The 19,626-nt window shown below is 40.9% G+C and overlaps 1 protein-coding gene across 2 annotated transcripts in view; it reads right to left on the bottom strand.

Moving 5' to 3' along the window:
• The window catches only part of LOC137654732 (zinc finger protein 271-like), an 88,957-nt gene that overhangs the window by 43,251 nt on the left and 26,080 nt on the right, over positions 1 to 19,626 (bottom strand). For both annotated transcript variants that reach the window (XM_068388641.1, XM_068388643.1), the window contains exons 5-8: positions 17,274 to 17,401; positions 12,781 to 12,873; positions 5,686 to 5,885; positions 5,257 to 5,454 (exon numbers count right to left, since the gene is read on the bottom strand). In XM_068388641.1, coding sequence (XP_068244742.1) covers positions 5,257 to 5,454; positions 5,686 to 5,885; positions 12,781 to 12,873; positions 17,274 to 17,401 — 619 coding nt within the window. The remainder of the gene's footprint in view (positions 1 to 5,256; positions 5,455 to 5,685; positions 5,886 to 12,780; positions 12,874 to 17,273; positions 17,402 to 19,626) is intronic.

The following is a 19,626-nucleotide window of genomic DNA, read 5'->3' as shown; positions in this document are numbered from 1 at the left end:
TGTGATCTCGTACAACGTCAGTGAGTGGGTACCTCCTTGTTTGGAGATGTACGCCAAGGCCGTGGTGATGTCCGAGTTAACTTCCACCACTTTGCCTCGAAGGAGAGACTTGAAGCTTTTCAAGGCCAGATGTACTGCCAACAGCTCCTTGCAGTTGATATGCATGCTCCTCTGACTCGAGTTCCACAGTCCTGAGCATTCCCGACCGTCTAGTGTCGCTCCCCAGCTCACGTCCGATGCGTCCGAGAAGAGAACGTGGTTGGGAGTCTGAACAGCCAGGGGAAGACCCTCTCTTAGGTTGATATTGTCCTTCCACCAAGTCAGACAAGACTTTATCTTTTCGGAAACCGGGATCGAGACCGCTTCTAGCGTCTTGTCCTTTTTCCAGTGAAAAGCTAGATGGTATTGAAGAGGACGGAGGTGTAGTCTTCCTAGTGACACAAATTGTTCCACGGATGACAGCGTCCCTACCAGACTCATCCACAGCCTGACTGAGCAGCGTTCCTTCTTCAGCATATTCTGGATGGATAGCAGGGCTTGATCTATTCTGGGGGCTGATCGTCTTGTTGTTCAGCAACGTCCTCATCAGAGGGTTCCTCATCCGAAAACTGATGAGGAAACGGCAACGGAGTGGGCAACGTCTGGCTCGCTGAGTGCGGTCGCACTGGTGGATGCGTGACGGAGCCGGACGCAATATCATGGAACTGCTGCACAGTCTGTGAACTGTCAACAACCATGGGTGCGCGAGGAAGCACAGCGTCAACCCGAGACTGTCTAGACCGTCTGGGTTGTGCAGTCAACACCCTACCGGGTTGCTGAGGTTGACGCACTGCGTCAAAACAAGTCACCTCTGCTGGTTGTTGAACGTCCTGAATGTCAACAACCACCTCCGAGCGTCGCTTAACGTCAACGTGCGGCTGGCAACCCACACTGGGTCGCATCGGTGGAGGAACCACCTCAACTGGCAGACGCGAGTAGGTTACCTCAGCGTCAACAGGGCGCACAACCGACCGGTTGGAAGGTTGTTGGCCAGAAGGTTCGGTAGCAACCTTCTCCGCATTAAAGTCCTCTATCAGGGACGCAAGCTTGGACTGCATGTCTTGCCGCAAAGCCCATTTAGGGTCTACGGGAGCAGGTGTGGCAACAGACGGGGTTAGCGACTGAGGCGGTACCGTTTACCATCCCTGAAAGCCTTGTTATGCGTGACATAATTGTACAGCAAAACTTCAAAGGCTCGAAAACAGCTGTGAAGTTGACCTGTAAACAACTTGGAGCGTCTCCTGGCCAGGCGCCAGGGAGAGTCTACGAGAATTGAGAAGTCTATCTGGGCAGAGGCATGAACTCCCAAGCCGAGAACTTCTCTCGTGTCATATCAGACTCTCGCTCTATAAACCAGTTAAAAAGAAGGGAAAGCAAAGGCTGTATCCCCCAAACTCCTCCTGGTGAAAAACCAGTCGCCTAGCCAACGTAAAGCTCTCTAGGAGAGCGAGAGAGCACTAGCTTAAAAACAACGGCTTCGAAGTAGCTAGGCCTAGTGTAAGCTCTGACGTTTAGGCGAACGAGGAGCAGCAGTTACAAAAAGATCCGGACAAAGATCCTTAAAAAAATCCTCATGATTTAATTAAAGTCCATAGGAGGCTACATGTAAGCAGCTTTAGGCTCCACTCCATCTGACAGAGTCCTCAAGGGAATATCAGTAGTAGGGAGAACAGCAACTTCCTCATCTACAGGAACCTTGTCCGATAAAAGCTGAGTCTCAAGCAAGGGAGAGACCTACCGTGGTGGCAATGCTTTACAAGCAGAGTCCACACTCACTGGTGCATTAGTAGCGGACCAGAACGCAACGTCATGTAACTGCTTGACAGTCTGTGAACTGTCAACAACTGAACTGTCAACCACAACAGGTGCGTGAGGACGCACAGCGTCCACTCGAGACTGCTTTGACTGCCTAGACTGAGCAGTCAAAACAACTCTAGAATGCGGAGGTTGACGCACAGCGTCAAAACAAGTCAACTCCGATTGTTAGTGAACGTCTTGAACGTCAACAGGAGCATCAGCAAGTGGCCTAACGTCCAAATGCGGCTGATAAACCACACGAGACCGCATCGAGTGTGGTTCTAAACAACCTGACTGACGTGACTAAGCTACGCCAACGTCAACAGTAAGCACAAAGGAACGTTAGGTTGGCTGAAAGCCAGGATATCGATGAGATAAACGGCTAGACTCAACGGACTAATCGGCAGAATAGTCTTCCATAAGGGAGGCAAGCATATACTGCATGTCTTGCCATACAACCCATTAAGGATCAACGGAAATGGTTGTGGTAAGAGACGAGGGTAACGTCTGTGACCGCAACACTTTGCCTACAAAAAAAGACTCTCGGAGTCTGTGTTACGCTTTTGTTAGGCGGCGAGCAGTTATCCGATGACTGCATAGGGTCAGAGCTGTCCTAATGGTTGTAACCAGGACGCTGGACCTGTCCTGAAAGGACTGACTTTCGCTTAAGGGCTTCGAAACCTTGTGACAGGTTTCTTATGCGAAAAGCCTTCGGATGACGAGGAGAAACAACGTCTCTCTCGTCTTATGGTAGGGGAGATCTTGGTAAGATACACCCGATACCATAGAGGGAAAACGTCTGTTCGAAGGTCAAGGCCTCTCGAACCCATAAGTCGTTTGACATTACTTCTCCCCTGGGCTTGGGAGCATGTAAGAGGTCCCGGACTAGGTGAACGACAGGCACGAACAGACGAACCCTCGGACGCAACACTGTAACACTTTGCGCATATCACTTTGATTTTCTGTTTTGCACTTATTTCACTGAAATCGAAACTTTTACTGATTTCTACCGGAAACACGCAATTCTACCCTTCATTAAAAGGTAGTACAGTAATTGCGAAATCAGTCGTATAATGCAAGCTCATTAATACCAGCAAAAAACAGAAAACATATTTTAAGATAAAAAAATCAGTGGCTGGGAAAGAGACTAAACACTAGTTCATATAACTACGTTTTCAATCTCTCACCGCACATAGCCTGGGGACGAGAATAAAAAACTAAAACGTTTTATCCTTCCTCCCCGTACAGCGACTAGGGACGAGAGTAACTCGAGAACAACGTTACCCGCTTGAACGGAACGTTTTCTCTCCTCTCTCTCCCTCCGTCTCTATCTCTCTCTCTCTTTCTCTCTTGATTTCGCACCTAAGAGAAGAGCCCAATTATATTTCGTCAAAAAAACATGTTATTTGACTAAAGGAAAAAACTGAAAGGTTTTTCAATTAAAAAGTTCCTTTAAAATAGAATTTAAAACATTAAAGCTAAGAAAGAATGAACAAAACGTCAGAATCGATTTACTCTTACTGCAAAGTGAAACCGTGATACACTCTCTCTCTATCGTAACGATAGAGCGCATGTTGAACGTCCTGAACGTCAACAACTGCGTAGCATAAATAAACTAAACGTTAGTTCATCTTTGAAAACAGTACGAAGACTATCAAAGAAATTCTTTCATAAAATATTACATTTAAAAAGTTTTAAATCCTTAGCTCTTTAAAAGCTAATTACGATATAAAGGGCTCAACGTTGATTAACTTCGGTTTCCAAGTTAGGACCGCCTACTCTCAGGAAAGGTCTATATAAACAAAACATTAAAATTATTTTTATTTATAATAAATGGAAAGTTAATCGAAGAGGCCTAAAAAAGGCGGAGAGATATAAAATATATATAGGAAAATCTATAACGTGATATAATTACTAAAAGCCTAAACACACTTCCGTCTAAGGGAAGGGTCGGCCATTTAAAAGTGAAAGAAAGTCCATACTCTCTTTGTCACCATAATTAAATCTATCCAAAACGAGTTCAAGATTTAAGATGAAGATAAAACACCTGCATAGCGAAAGCTCAAAACTAGAATAAAGTACTTCACCAATTAGTTGTGAAAAAAACTCCAGTTTAGCAACAGCGAGTAAGTACGTCTTGTCGATAGCTCGACAGAGAGAAAATTGAGTCTTTGTTTACATTGAGTACTGGGTATCTGGACGACAGATGGCGTTGTTGGGCACACCCGCAACCTGTGTAGCGATCGCTGGCGAGTTTTACCTTAGAGTTTTCTGTCGAGCAACAGAGTTGCAGCTATTATAATCACCGGCTAAGTTAAATATTGAAAAAAATATTATTATGTCAACAACAAAAAGAATGTTTCTCCAGCCAGATTTATCCTTTGAAAGATCAGACATGGTTAATGAGCTTCCTCCATTCTCTTCTCTACTGAGCACGTTTTGTCTAAATTTTTACATGGTCCAGATCCATTCATTCCATTTCCTCGACTTTCTAGGTTTTCATATGGAACCTGTTCTTGCAACTTTCATATCTACTATTTTCCAGATTAACTGCCCCTGTCATATTTCTTTTTTATATACCAAAACCCCCTCCCAACCCTTTTCTTTGGGAAATTTATTTTCCAGCATCTAAAACATCTAAACAGCTTTCATCTATTTCTTCACTCATATATAATCTTTCCAGCACAATTAGCATTGACTCTTAGCATTTTGCAGTCTTACCTATTGCATAAGATTTTTCATAATTCTGACCATCCTTTACATTCAGATCTTCCTGGATAGTTCCATCCTGTTTGCAATACTAGGTATGCAGTTAATTTTAATAGTCAGGTCTTCTCCATCATGAGGCTCAATACTACACAGTACATGTACTCTAGAAGTTTTCTTCCAGCTGAGACTAAGTTGTGGAATGATCTCTCTAATCGAGTAGTTGAGTCAGTAGAACTTCAAAAGTTCAAACTCGCAGCGAATTTTTTTATGTTGAACAGGCTTACATAAGTCCTTTTATAGTATATATATCAAATATCTGTTTTAACGTTAATGTTTTTAAAATATTTTATTTTAACTTTTCATTACGTCTTATACCATTTATTTATTTCCTTATTTCCTTTCCTCACTGGACTATTTTTCCCTGTTGGAGCACTTGGGCTTGTAGCATCTAGCTTTTCCAACTAGGGTTGTAGCTTAGCTAGTAATAATAATAATAATAATAATAATAATAATAATAATAATAATAATAATAATAATAATAACAACCAAAAAACTTGTCAGAATCCGAATATAGAATTAGGATATTTCAAAGGTAATACAATTCATATTACTATGTAATGCATACTTAGGTAATTACTTTCCAAGTCATGTTAAAATGGGATACAATATAAAATATCAAAATTTGTCGCAATATCATTTCAAAGTACTAACCTCTTCCCACACAATTCACAGCAATGCGTATATCGTTCTTCGCTTGGTTTGTGTGTTCTTTTGTGATTGTATAACTCTGCTTTACTTTTGAATTTTTTACTGCACTCATCACAAGTGAAAGGTCGAGTATTCGTGTGAACAAGCATGTGCCGAGTCCATAAATAGTGCGCAGGATACAGTTTCTTACATTTGGGACAACTGCAAAAGAAAATAACATATGAAATGGAAGGCTTGATGGTGTACAGCCCTTAATCTATAATGTATAAAACAATGCTCACAATTTAAAAGGAAAGAATTCACTCCCCCCTAAACAAGATGTCTTTGTTATTACACCAAATAAATTATCAAATAAATAATGCAAGAAACACTTGAATAGGGGGACATTTTCCCTTAATCAAAAATACATTTCAATTCCATACAGATTAATACCTTTGTAACAAATCCTGATGCTTCCTTTTCTGATGGCTGGTCATTGAACTGATCTTCAGAAAAGACTCGGGACATTGAGGACACCTAAATTTTATTTCTGAAGACTTGTGAACTTCTAGGACATGAGTTTTCAATTCTTCCAGACCATGAAAGGGAGCTTCACAGAAATGGCATCTAACTAGACACCTCGATTTTCCTTCCTAAGATACATACAATTCAGATGATCTTTAACAAAATGACATCGCAGGCTTTAACAATAAAGAGGCATGTCTTCAAAAATTAGCTAAATTAAGAAAAGACTGACTAGGAAAGATCTCATACTCATAATAGTTGCAATGTGTTTATTTCATGTGTAAGTATAATTAAGGACTGTATTAATTCCCATAAAGAAGGCATATAACATATACTATAGTAATTGTTCTAACAATAATACAAAATTTTAATCAAATTGGAGTTATGATTAAAATGATATTTTAATTATAAAATATAATTTTTGAATATACTTACCCGGTGAATATATAATAGCTGCTCCAGCGGCTCGACAGAAAACACACACAAAAACTCGCGAGCGATCGCTATGAAGGTTGCGGGTGTGCCCACCAGCGCCAACTATCGGCCAGATACTGCATATACATGTAAACAGACCCAATTTTTTCTCATCCCGCTGGGTCTCTATCGGGGAGGAAGGGGGGGCCTTTAATTTATATATTCACTGGGTAAGTATATTCAAAAATTTATTTTATAATTAAAATATCATTTTTAAATATTTAACTTAGCCGGTGAATATATAATAGCTGATTCACACCCATGGTGGTGGGTAGAGACCAGAGTTAATTAAGTTTACAGCGTATATGCTTAGAGTTTTTGACAGTTATATCATAACAAAACCCAAATATATAAAGGTACCTGGTAAGGAAGTTGACTTAGACGATTACTCTGCCTTATTAGTCTGTCTTCCTCACGAAGCCCAGCAATCCTCTTAGGATGCTGAAAGATTCCCAGGAGCTGAAGTATTAAGGGCTGCAACCCATACAACAGGACCTCATCAAACCCCTAATCTGGGCGCTCTCAAGAAATGACTTTGACCACCCGCCAAATCAACCAGGATGCGAAAGGCTTCTTAGCCTTCCATACAACCCAAAAAACAATATTAAAAACATTCCAAGAGACAGATTAAAAAGGATATTGGAATTAGGGTAATGTAGTGGTAGAACCCTCACCCACTACTGCACTCGCTGCAACGAATGGACCCAGTGTGTAGCAGTCCTCGTAAAGAGTCTGGACATCTTTTAAGTAAAGTGACGCGAACACTGACTTGCTTCTCCAAAAAGTCGCGTCCATAATACTTTGCAGAGATTTATTTTGCTTGAAGGCCACGGAGGTTGCTATAGCTCTAACTTCGTGCGTCTTAACCTTAAGCAAACATTGGTCTTTCTCATTCAAGTGAGAATGAGCTTCTCGTATTAAAAATCTGATAAAATATGACAAAGCATTCTTTGACATAGGCAATGATGGTTTCTTAACTGAGCACCATAATGCCTCAGATTTACATCGTAATGACTTAGTACGAGCTAAATAGAACTTAAGAGCTCTAACAAGACATAATACTCTTTCCAGTTCGTTGCCTACGATCTCTGATAAGCAAGGAATATCAAAAGATTTAGGCCAAGGACGAGAAGGCAGTTCATTTTTGGCCAGGAAACCAAGTTGAAGTGAACAAGTGGCTTTTTCTGTAGAAAAGCCGATGTTCTCACTGAAGGCATGAAGTTCACTGACCCTTTTAGCCGAAGCCAAGCACACTAGGAAAAGTGTCTTGAGGGTGAGATCCTTCAGGGAGGCTGAATGTAATGGCTCAAACCTGTCTGACATGAGGAACCTTAGGACCACGTCTAAGTTCCATCCAGGAGTTGCCAAACGACGTTCCTTAGAGGTCTCGAAAGACTTAAGGAGATTTTGCAGATCTTTATTGTTGGAAAGATCTAAGCCTCTATGTCGAAAGACCGAAGCCAACATGCTCCTGTAGCCCTTAATCGTGGGAGCTGAAAGGGAGCGAACCTTTCTCAGATGTAAAAGAAAATCTGCGATTTGGGCTACAGAGGTAGTGGACGAGGACACATATGCTGACTTGCACCAGTCTCGAAAGACTTCCCACTTCAACTGGTATACTCTAATGGTAGAAGCTCTCCTAGCTCTTGCAATCGCACTGGCTGCCTCCTTCGAAAAGCTTCGAGCTCTTGAGAGTCTTTCGATAGTCTGAAGGAAGTCAGACGAAGAGCGGGGAGGCTTTGATGGACATTCTTTACGTGGGGCTGACGTAACAGATCTACCCTTAGAGGAAGACTTCTTGGAAAGTCTACCAGCCATTGAAGTACCTCGGTGAACCACTCTCTCGCGGGCCAGAGGGTAGAAACCAACGTCAACCTTGTCCCTTCGTGAGAGGCGAACTTCTGCAGTACCTTGTTGACTATCTTGAATGGTGGGAATGCATATAAGTCCAGAAGAGACCAATCCAGTAGAAACGCATCTATGTGGATTGCTTCTGTATCTAGGACTGGAGAGCAATAGATTGGTAACCTTTTGGTCAACGAGGAGGCAAAGAGGTCTATGGTGGGTTGACCCCAAGTAGCCCAAAGACTCTTGCCCACGTCCTTGTGGAGGGTCCATTCCGTGGGTATCACCTGACCCCTCCGACTGAGATAGTCTGCCAAGGCGTTCAAGTCCCCCTGGATGAATCTCGTCAACAGGGAGATGCCTCGATTTCTTGACCATAAGAGAAGGTCCCTTGCGATCTCGAGCAGCGTGAAGGAGTGTGTGCCTCCTTGCTTGGAGATGTACGCCAAAGCTGTGGTGTTGTCTGAGTTGACCTCTACCACTTAGTTTCGAAAAAGCTTTCGAATATCATCAAGGCCAAGTGGACTGCTAATAGCTCCTTGCTGTTGATGTGCATGCTCTTCTGACTTGAGGTCCACAGACCCAAGCATTCCCGACCGTCCAGGGTCGCACCCCAACCCAAATCCGACGCGTCTGAGAACAACACGTGGTTTGGGTTCTTGACTGCTAGGGATAGTCCCTCTCTCAGACTGATATTGCTGTCCCACCATTTCAGGCATGCCTTTACTGGTTCAGAGACTGGGAATGATACCGTCTCTAACGTCTTGTCCTAGTTCCATTGAGAGGCTAGATGGAACCGGAGAGGCAGAAGGTGTAGTCTCCCTAGTGAGACAAACTGCTCCAGGGATGAGAGAGTCCCTACGAGACTGTTCCAACTCCTGACTGAGCAAACGTTTTCTTTTCAGCATTAGTTGGACTTCGAGCAGGGCTTGTTCTATTCGGTGGCAGACGGAAAAGCCCGAAAAAACTGGACTGCGAATCTCCATCCCCAAATATAGAATAATCTGGGATGGGATCAGTTGGGACTTTTAGGTTGACCAAAAGTCCCAACTCCCTGGCCAGACTCAACGTCCAATGTAGATCCTGCAGACAGCGAAGACTGGACGATGCTCTGAGAGGCCAGTCGTCCAAGTACAGGGAGGCTCGGATCCCCGATAGATGGAGGGATTTTGCCACATTCCTCATGAGCCTCGTAAACACGAGAGGAGCAGGACTGAGGCCAAAGCACAGGGCTCGAAACTGGTACCACACATTCCTGTAAACAAACCTCAGAAACGGTTGGGAATCCGGGTGTATAGGAATGTGGAAGTATGCCTCCTGAAGGTCGAGAGAGACCATCCAGTCGCCTTCCATTAATGCTGTCAAGACAGCCTGGTAGACTTCATCGTGAAGTTTGTCTTGACAATGAACACATTGAGCGCACTTGCCTCTTACGTACTCCTGCAGTGAACGTGGCTGCCAGATCATTGGAGCCATCCCTGAGGGACTTGTTCCTGCATAGAACGTGGCTGTCAGATCATTGGAGCCATCCCTGAAAGCCTTGTTTATGCATGACATAATTGAACAGCAAAACTTCAAACGCTCGAAAAAAACTCCTAACAGGAGATGGTCTAGCTCTGAAGTCGACCATAAAATCTTGGAGCGTCTCATGGCCAGGTGCCAGGGAGAGTCTATGAGGTTTGAGAAGTCTATCTGGGCAGAGGCAGGAACTCCCAAGCCAAGAACTTCTCCCGAGTCATATCAGACTCTCGCTCTATAAGCCAGCTTAAAAGTAGGAAAAGCAAAGGCTGTCTCCCCCAAACTCCTCCTGGTGATAAACCAGTCGCCTAGCAAACGTAAAGCTCTCTTAGAAGAGCGAGAGAGCACTAGCTTATAAAACAACGGCTTCGAAGTAGCTAGGCCTAGTGTAAACTCTGACGTTTAGGCGAACGAGGAGCAGCAGTTACAAAAAGATCCGGACAAAGATCCTTAAAAATCAGCATGATTTATTTAAAGTCCATAGAGGGCTGAGCAGCTTTAGGCTCCTCTCCGTCTGACAGAGTCCTCAAGGGAATATCAGTAGGAGGGGGAACAGCAACTTCCTCATCTGAAGGAACCTTGTCCGACAATAGCTGAGTCTCAAGCAAGGGAGAGACCTGCCGTGGTGGCAATGCTTGACACGCAGAGTCCACACGCAAAGGAGCAACAGTAGCAGTCAAGGACGCTATGTCATGTAACTGCTTAAAGGACTGACCAGCAATAACCAACAGGTGCGGGAGGACGCTCGACGTCAACTCGAGACTGCCTTGACTGCCTAGACTGAGCAGTCAAAATAACTCTTGACTGCGGTGCTTGACGCTCAACGTCAAAACAAGTCAACTTCGCTGGTTGGCGAACGTCCTGAACGTCAACAAGAGCATGCGGCAGCGGCTGAACGTCCACAAGCGGCTGAAAGTCAACACTGGACTGCATCGAGTGAGGTTCTACAAAATGTGACTGACGTGACTTTGTAACGTCAACGTCAACAGGACGAGCAAAGGTTCGTTGGGGCGGCTGACGGCCAGGATCTCGATCAGCTAAGCGGCGAGGATCATCGTGAACCTGCTCAGCAGAATAGTCCTCCATAAGAGAGGCAAGCTTATTCTGCATGTCTTGCCGTACAACCCATTTAGGATCAACGGGAATGGTTGCGGTAAGAGACGAGGGTAACGTCTGTGACTGCAAAACCTTGCCTACAAAAAGACTCTCGGAGCCTGTGTTACGCTTTTGTTTAGGCGGTGAGCAGTCTTCCGATGACTGCATAGGGTCAGAGCTGTCCTAATAGTTGAAACCAGGACGCTGGACCTGTCCTGAAAGGACTGACTTTCGCTTAAAGGGCCTCGAAACCTTGCTCCACGGTTTCTTATGCGAAAAGCCTTCGGATGACGAGGAGAAAATCGTCTCTCTCGTCTTATGGTAGGGGCGATCTTGGTGAGATACGCCTGATACCATAGAGGGAACGTCTGTTCGCTGATCAAGGCCTCTCGAACTCATAAGTCGTACGACATTACTTCTCCCCTGGGCTTGGGAGCTTGCAAGAGGTCTCGGACTAGGCGAACGACAGGCACGAACAGACGAACCCTCGGTCGCAACACTGATAACACTTTGCGCAATATCACTTTATCACTACGATTTTCTGTTTTACACTTATTTCACTGAAATCGAATTTTTTAACAATTCACATTAGGTATGAATAAAACTGATTTCTACCTGAAGCACGCAATTCTACCCTCATCAAAAGGTTATAATTGCGAAATCAGTCGTATAATGTAAGCACATTAATACAAGCAAAAAAACAGTAAACATATTTTAAGATAAAAAGATCAGTGGCTGGGAAGGAGACTAAACACTAGTTCATTCAAAACTACGTTTTCAATCTCTCAGCGTACAGTGCCTTGGGACGAGAATAAAAACTAAAAACGTTTTATCCTTTCTCCCCGTACAGAGACCAGGGACGAGAGTAAAAAGCTGACTCGAGAACAACGTTACTCGCTTGGGACGAGAATAAAGATCGGAACGTTCTCTCTCCGTCTCTATCTCTCTCTCTCTCTCTCTCTTGATTTCGCACCGAAGAGAAGAGCCCACTTACCTTTCGTCAATAAACAGGTTATTTGACCAAAGGAAAAAACTGAAAGGTTTTTCAATTAAAAAGTTCCTTTAAAATAGTATTTAAAACATTTAAGCTTTGAAAGAAGAATGAACAAAACGTCAGAATCGATTTACTCTTTCTGCAAAGTGAAACCGTGATACTCTCTCTCTCTATCGTAACGATAGAGCGCAAACTGCGTAGCATAAATAAACTAAACGTTAGTTCATCTTTGAAACAGTACGAAGACTATTCAAAGAAAATCTTTCATAAAATATTTACTAAAAAATATTCATTTAATAAGTTTTAAATCATTTGCTCTGTAAAAGTTATTTACGATTGAAAGGGCTCAATGTTGTTTAACTTCGGTTTCCAAGTTAGGACCGCCTACTCTCAGGACAGATCGCATATAAACAAATCATTAAAATTTATCTTGATGTTTATTATAAATGGAAAGCTAATCGAAGAGGCCTAATAAAGGCGGTTGAGATATAAAATATATAGAGGAAAATCTATAATTAATTTATAACGTGATAAGATAATTGCTAAAAGCCTAAAACACACTTCCGTACTAAGGGAAGGGTCGGCCATTTAAAAGTCAAAGAAAGTCCAAAAAAAAAACAATCCAAAGTCATCAAAAATTAAATCTATCCAAAAACGTGTTCAAGATTTAAGTTGAAGATAAAACACCTGCACTGCGAAAGCTCAAACCAAAAGGAAGTACTTCACCAAATATGTTGAGAAAACTCCAGGTTATACAGCGAGTATTGATACGTCTTGTCGTTAAGGCCGACAGAGAAAAAATTGGGTCTGTTTACATGTATATGCGGTATCTGGCCGATAGTTGGCGCTGGTGGGCACACCCGCAACCTTCATAGCGATCGCTCGCGAGTTTTTGTGTGTGTTTTCTGTCGAGCCGCTGGAGCAGCTATTATATATTCACCGGCTAAGTTAAATATTTAAAATCCAACATTCATTATTCATGTTGAACAACAACTTATAAAAGACAAATGGCAAGAACAAGTTATTTTGACAAAAGATTTAAAGGCTATAATTGCTCTTCGTAAAAGTACTTTAGATTAGAAAAAAAGCCTACTTACCAGTCTCTCATTACTGGACTCGCCCTCCCTTGCACCAGACAGACGCTCATCCGTTGGACTATCTTCACCCTGAATTCCTTTCTCAAGTTCATCCTGTAACATTAATAAAAGTAATTGCACAACCCATAAACAAATTACCCTTCAAACTGAAAACATTTAAAAATTAAAGTTAGTCATCACAAACCCATCTAAGTAATTTTCTTAGCCTATTCGCGTGGTATTTATGAAACACATGAGCAAGCATAATAGCTTACCAAATAAAACATGCTGTGATGCACTGTTTCTGATATCAATAGGGATCCCAAACAATTGTATAATGTGCATGGACCAGGTATACTTTTTCAGTTTGCAGAAACTGAGTGTCTACTCAGTGTAGTTTGTATTTTGACAGTAAAATCAAAAGGAAAGTTGCTTTAGTGCCATGACAAATGCTCATTTTCCTTGATTCTGATTTTGCCTCATGTCCAACAGCATAACCTCCCTCACTGGTGGTAGTTAAGGACTCACAGCCATTGGCAGATGTTTTGGATAATTTCTTGAGCTCAAGTCAAGTCCCCTATAATCTTTTTGTTTTTCACAAATATTTCGGTTCACCCTGTCCAACAATTTCTTCTGTAATCTATGTTAACTACAAAAAGGGGAAAGTGTATCAACCACTTGAAGCAGTATCTATGTAGACCTTTTGTAAAACAGATTAGGGAATCCTTTCAGCGTTTGTTGGCTATCCCTTCTCTTTAGCCCTTCAATCTTCATTGACAAGGACGTTTAACCCTACTACTCCTCCAATATCTGGTGCTTAAAGGTAAATACTTCCCTTCAGAGGTTTCTTAGATTGAGGTGGCAACGCAAACATAGATTCCTCTAGTATGAGGAGCCTAATGCACTGGTACACTCTCAATTGCTCAAGTTTCCTGATGAAGCAATTAAAGTGTTCTGCTAATACACTATCTCCATCCTTGCAGGAGAAATCCCACAACAGTAGAAATGGTGAGCATGAGTCCAGTCATAGCTCAGGCAGATGGCAGGGTGAAGACTAAACTTGGATCATGAGATGAGAGAGATGTTGTTTTAAGGATTTAAACAATCGTGTGTTGGGACGATACCAACATCTTGCCATAACCCAGGTGCATGGTAGTAGCACGAAACAAAGCAAAGTTTTTTGCAGACCTTCGTAAACAATGTCGTGTGTAACCAAGCTCACAGTGAACATAAGCCTAGAACCAAACAGGACTAATCTTCAGCAATAGTGCCAGCAAAAGACAAGGACCAGGTAGGTACCAGGCTTTGAGACAATGTTCATATGACCACATAGAATAACTGTGCAGCAGTGAAGTAAATCCAAAGGTTGGGATCTACCAGTGATTATGACAAAGCTTTTGACAGTAAAGCAAAACATGACTAGATTTTACCACCAATCAGTAATCATTTTCTTATTGTTACATAAGAAATTACAACTTGGGATCATTCAAAACATAGAAGTTTTACTTTCCCTTCATAGTTTTATGTAAAAAGTGAACACTAATTTACAGTATAAATTCCCGGTGGGAATAATACCTAAGCCGTGCCTTGCTATGCTCATTGCAGAAGCAATGCAATCTACTTGTGACATTCTTTTGGTACAAGTTGCATTGCTTTGTCTTTAACTGCATGAAGTTGAAACTTAACAAAACTCAAAATACTGTATGATTGTAAGTATTGCAGGTTGAGGACAGTGGTTCAACATTCAGATCTCAGCATTGATCATGTTTCTTCAACTCTTTCAAACTCTTTTAAAGTTTTAGGTGTTGATAGTAAATTTACTTTTGAGAAACATATTTGGTCTGTTTCTTCTGTGACTGCATAAAAATTGGCTTATTGAGAAAGTCTTTCAGGATTTTTGGTGATCAATCTATTCTGAAGAAGTGTTTTAAATCTTTCATTCTGCCTTGTTTTAAGTATTATTCTCCTGTCTGGTTTTAAGTTGCTGAATCTCATCTTAATTGGTTGGACAGAAACTTACGGTCTATTAAATTTCTTATTCCTGATCCAGATATTAATCTCTGGCACCATCTTTCAATTAGTCCTTTATGCATGGTGCATAAGATTTTCCATAACTCTGATCATTCTTTGTATTCAGATCTTCCCAGACAGTACCAACCTGCTCATAATTCTAATAGTCATGCCTTCTCCACAGTATTCTTAAAGTTTTATTTCAGCTGTGACAAAATTGTTGAATGATCTTCCTAATTAGGCAATTCAATTGGTGGAACTTCCAAAGTTCAAACTTGCAGCGAATGTTTTTTTCCCTCTTGGAGCCCTTGGGCTTATAGCATCCTGCTTTTCTAACTAGGGTTGTAGCTTACTTGTAATAATAATAATAACTGTTGTATGCGACCCGTCAAAAATGATACCTAAATATTTATATAAGAAATTCACACGCACCCCACTTCTCACTAGGGTATGACTATTTCCTTTCTTGAGGGACGGGGCGAGCTAAGCGTAACCGAGGAAAAAACAAAAAAATATATATACAGTATATATATATATATATATATATATATATATATATATATATATATATATATATATATATATATATATATAGATTTGTATATATAGCCAGACACTTGCTCTTCATTATATTGGGGAGATGATAGCATCCTGATCATTACCATCCTTGTTGTCAAGGTCTATACAAGAACTGTTTCCTCTCAGGGGTATAAAAATACAGTATGTTACCTCTACTCTCTTCTGTCTTGTACAATACAATTTCCGCCTAATTCCACAAACAGTTTAGATTTCCCTCTATACTTTTTCCATGATTACTTATGCTTTCCTACAGGTGGCCGTCCTGCTATTTCCATATCTACTACTCTTCTAACAGTTCCTCCTTCCTTAACCCTTTTACCCCCAAAGGACGTACTGTGCTGGTACGTTTCACAAAAGCCATCCCTTTACCCCCATGGACGTACTGGTACGTCCTTGCAAAAAAATGCTATAAAAATTTTTTTTTTTCATATTTTTGATAATTTTTTGAGAAACTTCAGGCATTTTCCAAGAGAATGAGACCAACCTGACCTCTCTATAACAAAAAATAAGGCTATTAGAGCGATTTAAAAAATATATACTGCAAAATGTGCTGGGAAAAAAATAACCCCCTGGGGGTTAAGGGTTGGAAATTTCCAAATAGCCTGGGGGTAAAAGGGTTAATACAAGTGCAAAACATCTCAATCTTCAAGATATGTATGAGTTCCAGCCACTGGACATTATCGCTTTCTTGAATGTGATCAGCTCTCAAATCATACTTCACATCATTGAAAAAAATTAACTGCTCATAGCTGGTTGTCATCTGATGTGGAGGTCAGTAAGGTAACAGCCTACATGAGGTAAGTGACAACAGTAGTTTAAGAACACAGATGCCATTCTTGTAATGTTACTAAGTGCCTTGATCAAAAGGCATATTATCAGTATAAGCAGAACTCTGTTTGATCAAAAGGAAAAAAGAGGAACCATATCCATAAGAAACCCGACTGGAGATAAATAAAAGAATAAATGTAGCCCAACAAACTACAATAAAAAGTCAGATAAAAAACCTGAAACTAGTATATAGAAGGGGTAAAGCCATTTACAGGGAATAGGTAACATGGCTTTTCACTACACTTTGGCAGAGGCTTTGAATGTCACCATTATGAAAAAGTTTTTCTTAAGGTTCCTAAAAAAATTATGACCAGATGACGAGCATCATGAGACCACCAGCTGACTGAACACAACAAATTCTATGCTGGGAAAAACTTAATAATGAAAATAGTTAAACTACGGGATCATGAAACTTGTCCCATGCCTTCCACCTGGAGATGTGAATGCAATGCCTTAAGTTGTACAGAGCACAGGAGGTAAGAATAATTTACAAAAGTAATAAAGTTAGTCCATACAAAAGCATACTTTAAAAACAAAGGCACAAGATAAGGGAGACACTAAAAGAAACAAAAATTCAATTTCAAGTTTCAATAGGCATGCAGAACCAGTAAACTGAACAACATCAATCTCCCATTGTGAGGTCATATGAGTTACAAAGCAATGCTGTCACTGTATCAACAAGAAAAAATCTTATTTATAAATAAAGGTCTAGGAAAACCATTACCCTCAGTAACAAGAACCCTTAACCTCTTTGTAAAATGAAAAACATTATGATCCCAAACATGGAATACCTCTTATATTTACAATAATTCAAAAAGTATACAAATACAGGACAGCTTACTGCATCATACCATGCCTAACAATTTTTATAAATTGCCTTTACACAAGAGCATGAGCTTTATCAAACCAATCATATCTGATGAAAAATAAATATCAATTCACTTGTACAATATGATCAGTCAAATCTACTGCAAACATTAAAAACATCTGCATGATAGGCTTGGTGATGAACACCGAATTACGTGTACATCTGAAAGACTTGTTAAATAGTGTAAAACAATCTGACTAAAGACAATCAAGTATTTAAGAAGACTTACTGCTTTTTGAAAGATAATGATGTCTGAAGAATCTACATCTTCAGAGTTTAAATCCCCAAGTTCACTGTTGCATAAACTAGATCCTTTCAAGTCTTTGGTCTTCTGTCGGACTAGTTTCCCGATGCACCCTGAATAAATGGAAATAAACATATAGATTTACAGCATAAGAAAATAAATGTCCTTGAAATCATTAGTACAAGTGATATATATAAACTCTTTCTCCTAGGATTGAACAAAATTTATTCTCAGTATAATTAATGTACGGGTTAGGTAAGTGGATGGCAGGTGATTATCAAGCAGTGATTTAAAATACTTTATACATTATATACTATGACATTCACACATCTACCTCAATTTTCTTTTGTTCATAGACGTCACAACACTGTAGTCAATAAAATAAAAACACTGAACTGCATAGTACAGTACAGTACCTGTACTTAGAGTATACAAGTAATAATACTATGGTCATATGACTAAGAGAGGAGAAAAGGTAATTCTGCTTTTAGTATTTGGACACTATTTTTTTCTTTTTAATTCTAAAATGTATCTGTTTAATACAATCAATTCTGCCATTTACTTTCCTTTCACATGCTTTAGGCATGTGTATGGGACGGGGGCTACAATATAGAGAAGGGTGATGGTTATGCTATATCTGGGTCTCACAAAACTGGCCTTCTGTCTATACTGTACAATATTGTGTTATTATCATTCTTGCCAAGTTAATCATAAACTGTTATAAAATATTGTTCTATAATACAAACCCAAGTCCTTTTTATTCCTTTCTCCCTGGTGGCTACCATAGAATCTCTTACCACTTGGCTAATCATTACAGTAATTATTCATACTTATTTGATAAGCTTTTTATACCTTTTGGTTTGTGTTAGTATTAACAATCATACAAACAACTTTCCTATTTGATCTGATGGCAGAAAGAGTGCTCGAGATTGTGACAGTTTAGCTTCCTAAGCAGGAGAAAAGGGCTGAAAAGGTACCGTGAATTACAGGTTTATATTTATGTGTTCATAAAATTTAGGATTGAACTAGGCAAAGAAATTGCATATTACATATATTGACTTCTTAAGCTCTGGGTACAATTGCCATTGAGGAAATACCGACCTGATTCCTTTTTCCATCTGTCCCTCCTGCCTCTAATTCTCCAAACGTGATGTAATCCCATGATGCAACTGAATTACTAATGTTTGCCTTGGCCTGCCTACAAAGGAATCCTCCCTTCAATGTATTATCATGAAGTGGTGCATTAGAACATTGATTTCGACTGCTGATGAGGAGCAAAGATAAGAGGTATGAAGTCAAACTCAATTAAGTAGTGCATCAGCACTCTTGCAGTACAACCGACAACCAGGATTGTCAGCTCAGAATTTGAGTCTAACAACGAACTCAGGAATGAAGCTGACCGAAACTTGCCCCATACCCGAAAATGGACGATGCCGCAGGGGAGAACATGTGACTCACTAACCTCTTAATGGAGGTTAAAGTGAGAAGAACCATTTCCCGAATTAGATCACGGTTTGAAGCCAGAATGACTCATAAGCGTTCTTTTCCAGGAACGGACAATGTTCCATGAAGGTGGTCTCATTTCCGACTGAGGGCAAGCCTGTTCAGACTCTGCAGGAACATGGCCCACTCTACCGAGGAGGAAATAGCAACCCCATTCAGTTTAAAGACATGGCTTGAGGCTGAAGAATAGCTTCACCACAAGACTGTGCAGAGATTTTCTTCTCGGAGAAAAAAGGTAAGATTTCCACAATAAGGTTAGTGGGATTCCAAGTAGAGAGACCCCCTTTTCACGATGCTGACTACACAAGATTGCCTACTTTGTCTGGTAGACTGAGGTCAGGGACCTCCCAAGGTAACAAGACATCTGTTTTGCTACTAGCTGCAAAAACCCTCTCTTAGTAAGAAGATGCTAGATAATGTATTCTCCAGCCTAGATGTCATAGGTATCCCATTGTTTGATTGTAAATCTAAGTATGTGGTTGGTCTAGCAAGTTGTGGGGAAAAAGGAAGCTCTACATGTAGCTATAACAGGACCATCCATGTCCTTGGAGACGGCTAGCGAGCTTACCTGGAGACTCTCAGAGTCTCTTAAGACTCTTGTGACGAGGCATTGAGTAGCCGGAAGTTCCTGTAAATAATTGAGTTTCAGAAAGTTTGGTTCAAAAGAACCAATTCTCTCTAGTGACAAGTCACACTGGAACACAGATCAGGAACGTGACTTGCCACTGGTTTGCAATCTTGATCAAGCCTCACCTCTGGCATGCACGAGTGAAATGAGACTCGGCACCGACACACACTCATGTCCCGGCATTTGCTTGTGAAAACGAGATTCTCC

The sequence above is a fragment of the Palaemon carinicauda genome, chromosome 15 (assembly GCF_036898095.1).
Source record: "Palaemon carinicauda isolate YSFRI2023 chromosome 15, ASM3689809v2, whole genome shotgun sequence".
NCBI lineage: Eukaryota > Metazoa > Arthropoda > Malacostraca > Decapoda > Palaemonidae > Palaemon > Palaemon carinicauda.
Note: the sequence above shows the minus strand (reverse complement) of the source record. Positions and strands in the feature narration are given on the sequence as shown.